Source organism: Suillus discolor (genome assembly GCF_016758755.1).
Source record: "Suillus discolor strain FC423 chromosome Unknown F5147scaffold_1, whole genome shotgun sequence".
NCBI classification, from domain to species: domain Eukaryota; kingdom Fungi; phylum Basidiomycota; class Agaricomycetes; order Boletales; family Suillaceae; genus Suillus; species Suillus discolor.
The window spans coordinates 1862569-1873951 of record NW_024541248.1 but is presented as its reverse complement, the minus strand read 5'-3'; the positions used below and the strand labels follow the sequence as shown (position 1 = coordinate 1873951).

Genomic DNA, 11383 nt, shown 5'->3' with positions numbered 1-11383 from the left:
GGCGTTGCAAGTAAGGTCGCCATCACGTTCAGAAAGTTGTGTGCTCTGATGTTGCCCTGAAGTGTTCGGTGTTTTTTGGATCTATAACTATTCGCAAGCAGGGAGCGATTTCAGAAGTGTCTTTACCAGTGAGATTGGTCACTGGGTCACGGCGTTCCTTGTCTTCACACTTATAACTAATTTGTCAACTACTGGTAAGCGCACTTCTGCATAAGCGCGGTATTATGTTTCATATAAACTTGCCAGGACTGCTAGCATATCGCATCTGGATGATCGAATGTAGTGTCTCTGCATTTCGTTCTACAAAGGGCAGAATGCCGATAGTGTGGGTGCTTGTCGATGCTGCTCTTTTGTACTCCGCGACGCTCTGCTCCTTACTGATATGTTTCGTCCGCTCGAACAATGGAGTGTTCGTTATAGGAGATATGGTAATTCCGTCAACGCCTGCTATCGAAAATCACTGAACTTCAATCAACCAGCTCGTCGTTATCATCTCGATTACATTCTATATGGTCTTCATTCGCCTCGCAATCAGTAAGAGCACCCAGGATTTTCCCTCGACTTTGCGTGGGGGGTCGAGTGAGGTAGAACGAACAATCTCCTTGTAATTTCCTTTGTAGACTGGATACAAATAATGCGTCCTTTTGACTGCAATCCACATACATGTTAAAGTTATCCATTCTTACATATAAATCCCTTCTGTATCGCTATCCTCACTGTGAGGAAGCAAGAACATGTAGATACTATCTTACCTCATAGTGCGGTTCTGGAGATCTGATGTTTCATAATTTTAGTGTACTATCCAGGGCCTGATTAACAGTTATATGGTATAGACCCAGATTGGTGCACTGTTCCCCCGCGCAGTGCCCCATGGCTGGTATATATATCACTCATGGTCACTCGACGATAATCACCATGGATAATAAAAATTAAACCATACCAGCATGGTTCTTATTGAACCCCTGTGATACATTTGAGTTTAATCTGGCAACGTCCTGTCGCAATTAAAATTGGTGACGTGAGACATGTTTTATGGCCGCCAACAACCCTAGCCCAACAATAGTCTATCAAAGTAGTACCTGCCTTCGTCAGCCTCAGTCCGGTCCGGGAGTTCCCCATGTCCGAGGATCTGTTTGTTCGACCTCCAGAGGGACGACCCGTGTGAGTGTGTAAGAGTCTGACTGATTATTATTGTGATCTACATGAAACAGCGCATCCGATGGGCCATAGCTGTACTCACGTTTCCGCCGTTAATTCATTTTCGTAATAATTAGAATGCGGAGCACTTGATTGAAAGATCCATTGCGACCCTAGTAAATGCATAAGGAGGTATGCTATCATGTTCCCGTGGGAGGTGAGCGCTCAGTGATGAAACTTGAAGTCACATCAACGCCATGATATATACTCAACTCTATGGAAGAACCTTCCCGGGGTTCATGATATTCAAAGGATCAAAAACCTGCTTGACCTTCCTCATCCACTCAATACTGACTTCACTCTTAGAGTAATGCAGCGCATCCCTCTTCATCGATCCAATGCCATGCTCTGCGGACACCGAGCCCTTGCGATCAGCTGAATCAAGATGATCGTCAATAGCCGCAACAGTAAATTTCTGCAAGAAGCAATACGCACCGACAATTTCATAGATGAAAGGCTCCAGAGCTGCCTCAAGCTCTGGGCGGTATCCATGCTTGGCGATCACATTAAGATGCAGGTTTCCTACGAAGGAATAAGTGGTCTAGCCTTAAGGTAGTATGGGGATATGGTAATACCGTCACCAACGTGGCCGTATCCCATGACCTTGGAAATTGCATGATCTCCGTAGAGCCCTTTCGAAATCATGCGTTCCCGAACAGCATCGACGACATTTTGGAAGTCTGCAAGGGGGACAGAAACGTCATATTTGTATGGTTTGCCTTCTTTCTGAACACATTCAGTCAAGCCTTCACGCAGAGCCCATATCGAGTTGAATTGAGTGGGTGACTGGGAAAGAACACCGGTGTTAATCAGCGGTTCATCAGCGGTCAGCAAGCTCTCCAGAAGACTGTTAAGTTTCTGGATTATCCAAGCATTAGTTCACACACTGACCACAAGGAAAATGACAGCACCTCTAAATCGTGATCCTGGTTCCCACCGCTGGTTTCGACCAGTACAAAACATTGCGAGTCGCCAACTTCATCTGCGCTGAGCAAAGGGCCAAGACCGTGTTGCAAACCCATGTCGTAAGCGGTGCGGTCGATGTACTCGAAAGCAGACATGATTTCTCCAAGTTGGCGTTTCACAGTTTGGAAGAGTGGTAAAACATTGTCGAAGCGGGGTAATGCCAAAAATATGTTGTTGGTGGCCTGGGGTGCAGGAGGTGTGAGGATGGAGACCCCGGTAACGATACCGAGTGTACCCTCTCCACCAATGAAGAGTTGCTTAAGGTCATAACCTATCAGAAGTTAGGAGGAGAACTTAAATCCTGGGTGAAACTTTTTAAAATTACCGGTGTTATCCTTTCGCAGGGTCGATAGCTGGTCCAGAATTGTACCGTCTGGTAGAACTACTTCCAATCCTAGGACGGTGCCATGCAGAGATCCGTAACGTAGGAGTCGGAGACCACCTGCGTTTGTGGAAACATTACCACCGATTTGACAACTTGAAAGGGTCCGTTAAATTAATTCGCTGGATATATAGTACAGCTCTACACACCTTCCCTTCGCACCGAGATCAAGGGGCATGATGTGATTGTGAGGGGCAATATATTCACTCAGGGATTGGAGAATGCACCCGGCATCGGCGACGAGAACACCTGGAATAGAATATAGAGTCACATTATAATAAGGTACAGGCTAAGTACCAGAGACAGGGTCGAAAGACCGAACATTGTTCATTGCGCCTAAGCTGAGAACAATTTCTTTCTGCAAGGAGATACCACCACCGACTAGGCCAGTATTACCGCCTTGTGGGACGATTCCAATTTTACGCTGAGCACAATACTTGACGATTTCGCTAACTTGTTGTGTGGTGCGGGGTCTGAGCACGGAGTTGGCTTGACCATGGTATTTTCCCATCCAGTCGATATTGTAGGGTGCAATATCATCTGCGGGGGTGGAGACTGATGACAAAGTTGATAGTATAGACGTGGGTGCGAGTATATTGGAGAAGTGTGCGATATCCTCTTCATTGACGGAGTTCAGGTGAGAAAACGTAGGGATATTATGGGCCCATCTACGAGAGCGAAATGCTGGACGAATAGAATTGTGCAGACGAAGCATGGCGCAGATCGCTGAAACGCTACGCTCTGCAACAACGAACGTGGTTGGGAATGAGCAATAACAAACTGCCGCGAAGGACGACCGTCGGATGACTAGGTCCAAAGTTGGTCCAAAGTAAAAATACCTATAAGTACCAGCCTGGGGGTTATTCACACTGACGTGGCGTGGGATAATAAATCATTGGTCTCGGCCATTTGCATTTGTACTAAGTCACGGGTAAACGGGGCTCTTGTCTCTTTCACTTATAGTCTCATCTCGCTGGCAGAGAGGGAACCGCGCTCTGTCGCTCTTTCCTCCATAATGGACGAAGCTCATAGTCTTGTAGGCCAGTGCGGAGATGCCCCAGTAGTCGTTCCCGACGATGGGCAGGATAATACCGTGGACATGAATTCAAGTCCTCAGGGTCTGACGGTCACCGCCATCAAAGTTGTCGATACTAGTACTCCGAAGACTACTAATACTGAATCGGCCATTCAACCTGCGACGGACACAGCTTCTCTTCCCACGAATACTCAACAATCCCTTGATAATGCAAGCATCCACAGCCTGCCCGTCATACCCGCTTCCTCAGTTCAAACACCCACTACTGCGTCCACAGATCCGTTGTCGGAACCAAGTAGTAGGCTAATTGAACGATCGAATTCGACCAGAAACAATCGCAGGTCTGTCATGGATGTGAGTTACAATCACCACTTCCGTCTCAGTCGAATAATTTTCTATCAGGCACGTCCCTCCAATCGCCTCTCTGGCTTTTGGTCAAATTTAATACATCGGAGGGATACAATTACCCCATCTTCTTCCCGAACATCTGCTCGAGATGATGGGCCGCAGCCACCCGACCCAGTTCAGTCTGATTCTAGGTCCATATCTCCACCTCCTACACCTACCAGACCTCTTACGCCTCCACCTTCACTCGCCCCTCCAACTCTGAGAGAACTCGGTCTCTCCCTATCAGTCGTCACAGAAGATTTATCTCCTTCACACTTTACCACTCCTCCTACCAGTGGGACTTTTATGGCACCTCACTACCTTCTTCTGTGCCATGCCCAAGGACTTGATGTCCTTCCTCTCGTGTCTCCCCCAGCCGCCCATCCTTACGCGCTGGTGCGCAGGGTCAGTTTTAAGAGTGTGGTCGTCATGGAACATCGCGGTGTATTAGTGGCCATAGCAGGCAGACGAGACGGTGTTCGTGTTTATGCATTGGAGGAAGTCAAAAAAGCCGTAGAGTGGCGTATGGAGGTTGAGACTCGACGAGAACGTGAACGATCTAGGAGGGAGGAATCGAAGAGGGTGGGATCTGGCAACTCCAGTGTAGATTCAACCGAGGCGAAATTCAGGTCATTGACACGTTCGGGACAGGTTCTCAAGACAGAAAAGCTTCTCAGAAAGTCGTCATTACCGACAGCCTCAACGCAGAAATTGCCCAGGCCGCCCACAGTCCAACCTGTAACACCCCACCAGCCAGCCGAACAGCCCCCACCTTATTCTGCAGTAACCGAAATCACTCGACCCCGTTTGCAGACACAACCATCCACCATTTCGGTTAACCTCTCAAGGTCCCGTCGTTCGTCCCTTTCTCATGTAATTGTTCCCCCCGTCCCATCCCTACCCAATATGGGTTCCGGTACAGAGCAGGAAGACCCGATGGCCAAGACTGTAGATTGGCTCGAGGCGAGTGACGATGAAGCCATCGATGTACTAACCGCAGGTGCAAGCGGTAGTCAAGCTTTGGATGAACGCACTAGCGCTATTCCCCCACCCCGAAACAGCGATACCGTCGAAGGTGGTTCTACGTCACTTCCCGTACGCAGTTCAGCCACATATAGTCGAAGGAATCGTCCCGCGAACTTAGATCTGACTCTGGCACAACCGAACACGATACTAGCTCAACCCCCTGAACCATCTCCAACCCTGCAGACCATTCGACAAGCATTGCGGAGTTCGCCGCCAAGCATTCGCACAACACCTCCAACGCCGGCTCCCGCTGATGAGCCACCTCAAAGACGCCCTGTTCCAGATATCGATCTAGATGATGATGATGACGATGGCGCGACTGGTACAATCGACCGTATAACGCTTGCTCAGGCTCTTTTGGAGAGCAGAGTTCCTGACCTCCCACCAGCAGGGACAACGAGACCACAAGCTCCGATTATGATTGGGGCAACTCCATCAGGTACAGATGATGATGCGCCACTCAGTCCTCCATCACAGGACGGTCGCTCTTTACGGCGCCGCCCGAGTACTACGAATTTTTCTGAAAGGCGAAGAAGGAGGTGGTCAGTACTGGCTGGCATCTTCAACGGCAGTGGTTCGTCTGATGCTCCCCACTCTAATGTCCCTGTGATGTATGATACTCCTCTGGAGTCCCCCACATCTCCAACATCTCCGACGATACCCATACCCGGGGCTGAGGAAAGGTTCCCAACTCTGACACGTTCAGCTTCCACACGTTCACGTCCCTCAGAACCCCCTCAGCTTGTTCCACGTCCTTCGACCTCAGGAGGACATAGCGTATCCCCTACCGTCAATCGACCACCTTTACCCACTTTACCCATTCCTCCACATCCGACAATTCACGCTCGCCTTCTTCCTCGCATTATAAGCAATGCATTCAGTTCCAGGAGGTCTACCGAGCGGCCTCCAGCGCTGGTATTTACAGAGCCTGAAAGGAAGAATGGATCACAGACACTTACAACATCACTACCTCCTCCAAAGCTAGACTACGTCAAGCTACCGGGTACGAAAGGCTCCCTTATCATCAAGGCCGTGGAGACGCCAAAAAAGAGGTGAGTATCCAGAGTTTCACAAGTATATCTATTGAGACCTTGTGCAGCTTTCTCGCTATTCTCTGCGGAGATAATGGCGAAAAGGTTGAGCTTTTTGCCGGGACGTATCGAACTGCCCTGGGTCTTTCACGTACCTTCATCCTTCCCGATTCTCCGCGTTCTTTGGAACTCCAGCTGCAGGGTGATGACCTTGTCGAAGTATTTCTTGTCTTTTCTCAGAACGTCTTTGGCTTGGAACCTGCCACAGTACGAGTTCGCGAGGTCCGAATTGGTCGAGCCGAGCGACGTGCAGCTCGGCGAAGAGTTCGAGAAATACGCTCGGGTCAGCCAGACGTCTTTGACACAGACCCACCTCCACAAGATGACGAGGATACCAACATCAGTATCAGCAATCGACTTTCATTACCATCCGGCGATCCGTCTAGAAATAATTCTAATACTAATCTCCCAGACGCGCCAGTATCTCAATCGCAGACACCAACTGGTGGTGCCCCTGGATCTGCTCTTGCACATGCTGAAGAGCTTGTAGCACTAGCCTCCGCTCCTCTTGGCCCATATACCACCTTCCAACAGTTGTCCTATGCGCCAAAGTTGCCTTTGGCTACTATCGCTGATGACTATATCATTCCACCAACATATCCCGAGTTCCTTGACTACCGTGCCGAGCATGAACCCGATGCTCAAGGTAATGCCAATGTTGACCTAGCGTCTATACAATTTTCACCTCCTGGCCTACCCATGCCAGCAGCAGCACCGCCTTCTAGATGGCTTTACCGCGATCCGAAAGGAGTTGTGCACGGTATGTCGAAACGTTACTTTTTTGAAACACGTCCTTAATCAGGATCAGGGCCCTGGAAAGCCAGCCTTATGCAAGCGTGGTATAAGGATGGTTTGCTTCCACCAGATCTACCAGTTCGCAAAGAGGAGGAGAAAGTGTTCATGTTACTCAAGGATCTGAGGCAGCAGTGCGTTGATCCTTCCCATCCGTTCCGGTCAGCAACACCACCATCGGCAGCCCAGCACGCTCCTCCTGCGTTGGATGCTGCCAAACCTCTCTTAGCCCCAATATCTCTTCTCGTCCAGCCTCGACATTTCGGCCCGCCTGCACTGTTCTTCTCTTCACGTGGCGGCCACAGTACGTCCATAGTCGATGCTCGTGGTCGGGCTGTTCTCAAAGGCCGCTTTATCTGGAGCACGGACAACGATGACGAGTCGATTCCCCGCATGGGAGATGTTAAGCGTGTAGAGGCTTTTGACGTCAAAGACCGCTCTGTCCTCGTGGCTATGCGCCAAGGGGGCGTGGAAGCGGTGGATTTTGGTGACGCGTTACTCAAACCCGCGGATGAGTCGCGTACCCTGTTACCCCAATTCGCACCGCCGCCATCGAATATCAATAGACGTGGACCGTTCGTTTGGAAGATGGGCACTCCTGTCGGTTCCTCCACATCAAATGCCATGGCCCTGTCGTCAAAGACAAAAGGGTCAGGCTACCTTGGGAAGAAGCCAAATCACACTACGGGGAAATCTCCTGCAAGAGCGGAGTTCAATAGCATGGGAGATGGGGACACCGAGAGCACAGACGAGGTGCTCTTTCTTGGGCGTCAGGGAGACGAGGTTTTCCTATGTGAACGTAATGCTGGTGCATTCCGGATACTGCGACTAAGTCCCGATTTGTCGTAATCATTGTCAACTTATTATGCCTAGATCTTCTTGCAACATTTCCATTCAGCTGTTGTTTTATCACTCACTCATATCCTTTTATTTGGCAAATCGAGCATAAGTATGTACCGATACATTTCAGCAATATATTAGCATTAGATCATTAAGATCACAGTTTAGCAACGACTTTGCGAAGGTTGGTCTTGAGGATCTTCCCAGTGGATGTTTTCTGTAAGTATTGTAAGCGTCTAGCGGGATGTGGATGGATGTTATGCATGACTGACAGGTAATTCGTCCACTATTTGCACCCATTCTGGGCACGCAAAACCGGGTAAAAGCGTTCGAGCGTGACGGATCAGCTCAGTACCAAAGCTGTCATGGTTGTCCTTCCACTTGGGGGCGTGCTCCGGACGAAGAATTACGAAAGCCATTGGACGTTCACCCCACTTGGGGTGCGAGCGGGCGACGACAGATACCTCTAAAACATGCGGGTGACTCGAAAGCTCTGCGTAGCTCGTTCAGGATCCACAACTTAGTAACTATTCAAACGCAAAAATACCTAGTTCTATGGCCAAGCTCGATGCATTCTGCGGTCTTCAAGTCAGCAGTTTGAATCACCGCGAGGACACATATTCACCTCGCCTCCGGAAATAATCAGGTCTTTACTTCGGTCAACGACCTGTATGACACCATCGGGATGCCAGACGGCTAGATCACCTGAATGGAAGTGACCTCCCCGAAGAGCCTTGCGCGTGGCTTCTGGGTCACGGAAATACTACGCAACAAATGCTTAGAATGCATGCGAGAACTTTAGCGCAACCGCTGAAAAACGCACCTCCTTCATGACTATGTTTCCACGCATGAGAACCTCACCTACCGTGCGTCCGTCTTTTGGAACGTCACGGAGTTCTTCGTCGTTTTCGTCCTGTGGAAGATATACTACGCGTACATCTTGCGCGGTGGCGAAGCTTTGACCTTGTCGAGCCATCAGCTTCGCGCGTTGTTCCAAAGGCAGCGTCTTCCAGTGAGGGTGGTCATAGCAGCGCGTCAAGGGCCCGTACGTCTTTGAAAGCATGTTCAGGCTTGCCACTTTCTTAATCAACACCGAAGCACATACCTCACTGGTGAGGACGGAAGAACGAATCAGCTTAGGCACAAATTAAAGGCTACATTGGACTTACGTCAAGCCGTATACATGCACAGGCTTGATTCCCTTCTGCTCGAGCTGGCTGATGAGTTGAGCAGTGGGTGCGGCCCCTGCAATAATCGCTGATATAGTACGAGGGAGAGGTCTAGCAGCGGGGTCGTTCACAATTCCGATCTATCGGCACATCAGACCAATCCGTGTCCCTGTACGACGCACAAACCTGGACAGTGGGTGCACCACAATAGTGGGTTACTTCGGAATTCAGGAAGTGCTTCCAGATAAGTGGGTAGTCGACGGAACGCAGGGTTATCTGGAACAAGAAGATAGTTCGTGGTTATAAGCATGACGTCATGTTCTGCACACCTGTGTCGTGCATGCGAAGACATTTGCCCATGGAAACGTCCAACCAGCTGCATGGAACATTGGAAGAATCCTGTAGTCCGTTGTATTCTCGACTGTTCGTGCCATCACATAAAGCTTACCACAAGTACGTCGACTCGCGATTTATCCTGCAAATCCGACTGGTAAGCCTATCAGAAGGACACAGCAAGATAGAGGCGCGCACTGTCCCTCGATAACGTTCGCTATTGCTGCCAAGTACGAGCCTGGATGGACAACAGCATCAGCCAAACAAAGTGGAGTAAGTTGACAGACCGTACCGCGCAGTGTGGTAATGACGCCCTTTGGCTATGCGAAATGAGCAATTGCTTTTACCTACAGACACAAGCGAATCTTACACGACCTGTAGTTCCCGACCTTGTAAAAGCGTGTTCACTTCTTGGTCAAACTGCATACAGAATGGTAACTCACGTGTAGCATAAAACTGCACCAGTGTTCTCGTTCGGCTCAATGTCTAAGCCAGCCCACCCCTTTTCTGCACTGAATACTCTGCCTGCACTAAGGAAGCTTTCGTATGGGTCACCTGCTTTTCCTGTGTCATGACAAACAATGATAGGAACGTTAGTGTTCTCAATGAGATGCGTGAAGTCGTGATCAACGAGGATAAGTTTGGATCCACTATGTTCCAGAATGTACGAGACCTCAGGGGGTGTGAGGCGAGTGTTCACAGGTGTGACGATAGCACGAGCGGCAAGAACGCCAAAGTGAGCATCTGCCCAGAGTGTTTCATTATTGTCGAATGCAACAAAATGGGGGTTATACCTGCAATCAAGGGGCTATCGTACTTTTGTGTGAGACGTGTCAGCGCGTGATACAGTAGAACTCACCAGTTGGGCGCTATAACTGCGACGCGGTCACCTGGACGGATGCCTGCTTGTATAAGAGCATACGCCATGTTCTGGATGCGCTGAGCCCTATTGCCACTGTCAGACTAGTTCTCGACGAAGGACAGGGGCCCCACCAAACGGCATAGGTATAGAACGCAGGATGTTTCACATCCGGATGAGCAAGGGCAAGTTTGTCCGGGTATAACGTTGCGGCACGAAGAATGAAGGAGAAGGGGTTCTTGTGGGAATTCTGGTGAGTAAAGAGACAGTAGATATTGTTGAGATATTGCTTACAAGAGGATGTAGGTTGGGGACAAGACCGAGCACTGATTGCTGGTAGCTCACATTCGGAGGGGGTATGCTCTCCCTGGTTGGTTGAAAATCTGTATCCATGTCTAGTATGTGAACTGTCCCGATGCTCGTTCGGACTCACCAAGTGCGCCGGCGAGGTACATAGAACTGTTCTGAACAGGTTTGTCAGTATTACTGACTCGGAGTGCTTCAAGGTTTGAGTCCTTGACTATTTATATTCAACCAAGCTCGTATAAGCCTGAGAGTGCCGGAACAACCCAACTGCCTGCCGGCATGGCTACTCGAACCAGTACTAATTTCAGCCCGCGGAGTGGAGTCGTTCACGCGATATATACCCTCACTTGCCAAATTCAAGCTTCACTCATTACAATACTAAGACTGATATCCTTCACAACGCGATGCGTTCTATGATTCCGAATTTCAAATCTGGTATTGGAAGGATGAGTGTATAGGTACGACTGTTCGTCACGTTGTCAATTGACCATTAATTTCGATATCGCAACCTCGTGGTTAGGCTCAGGTCAGATAGCCAAGGATAGCCTGAGAGAGTAGCCACGTAACAGCCTACTTTCAATCCAGACCCCCCGCAGTAAACCATACTTGAGGGCAGTGCAACAATACTGACAGAGAGACATATTCCCATCTTGCAGCATGACCCCGACGGTAAATTTTTGCAAAGGAAGGATAAGATTACTGAATCAACTCATCCTTGGTATTTCGATCAAACAAGCATTCGCCTGCTGCAGCTTCGAAGAGCAACAATCGGCCAGTTGCAGGTGGGACTAGACCAACACGCTCCTGCGTTGAATGCGATGCTGTATGCTTGACCTGGCGTTTTCAAGCAGGATGGAGAAATCGATATCAATGTGGGATGTGCGCAGCTGGCCTTTTGTACGCCCTAGTAGTAGCAATGAATCTCGACGCTAGACAAAGTACTCCAAGAAATCATCCAACTACTGTAGATGTTGGGGCTGACCCAGTGTGAGATCTGCA

At 49.4% G+C, this 11383-nt stretch overlaps 4 protein-coding genes across 4 annotated transcripts; 1 reads left to right on the top strand and 3 right to left on the bottom strand.

Annotated features, from left to right (window-relative positions):
• Positions 1-1240: 1240 nt before the first annotated feature.
• On the bottom strand, positions 1241-3384 carry F5147DRAFT_664239 (uncharacterized protein). The gene is made up of 7 exons (XM_041434987.1): positions 2843-3384; positions 2695-2794; positions 2489-2640; positions 2109-2434; positions 1773-2055; positions 1633-1719; positions 1241-1572 (listed from the first exon to the last, which is right to left on the bottom strand). Exons 1-7 carry the CDS (start codon positions 3258-3260, stop codon positions 1412-1414), a joined length of 1527 nt encoding a protein of 508 aa, XP_041300460.1. The 5' UTR covers positions 3261-3384; the 3' UTR covers positions 1241-1411.
• A 132-nt stretch (positions 3385-3516) lies between these two features.
• Positions 3517-7785, top strand: F5147DRAFT_16986 (uncharacterized protein). The gene is made up of 4 exons (XM_041428376.1): positions 3517-3935; positions 3984-6046; positions 6094-6845; positions 6894-7785. The coding sequence occupies exons 1-4, from the start codon at positions 3561-3563 to the stop codon at positions 7724-7726; spliced, it is 4023 nt and encodes a 1340-aa protein (XP_041300459.1). The 5' UTR covers positions 3517-3560; the 3' UTR covers positions 7727-7785.
• A 15-nt stretch (positions 7786-7800) lies between these two features.
• Positions 7801-10672, bottom strand: F5147DRAFT_16929 (uncharacterized protein). Its single transcript, XM_041428374.1, has 19 exons — positions 10512-10672; positions 10373-10461; positions 10213-10316; positions 10079-10165; positions 10014-10027; positions 9663-9963; positions 9590-9608; positions 9512-9539; positions 9418-9457; positions 9335-9361; positions 9216-9285; positions 9073-9162; positions 8887-9026; positions 8823-8826; positions 8541-8768; positions 8343-8480; positions 8265-8292; positions 7990-8210; positions 7801-7934 (listed from the first exon to the last, which is right to left on the bottom strand). The coding sequence occupies exons 1-19, from the start codon at positions 10531-10533 to the stop codon at positions 7875-7877; spliced, it is 1710 nt and encodes a 569-aa protein (XP_041300458.1). The 5' UTR covers positions 10534-10672; the 3' UTR covers positions 7801-7874.
• On the bottom strand, positions 10641-11380 carry F5147DRAFT_664229 (uncharacterized protein). The gene is made up of 2 exons (XM_041434986.1): positions 10905-11380; positions 10641-10842 (listed from the first exon to the last, which is right to left on the bottom strand). Exons 1-2 carry the CDS (start codon positions 11031-11033, stop codon positions 10741-10743), a joined length of 231 nt encoding a protein of 76 aa, XP_041300457.1. The 5' UTR covers positions 11034-11380; the 3' UTR covers positions 10641-10740.
• Positions 11381-11383: the final 3 nt, after the last annotated feature.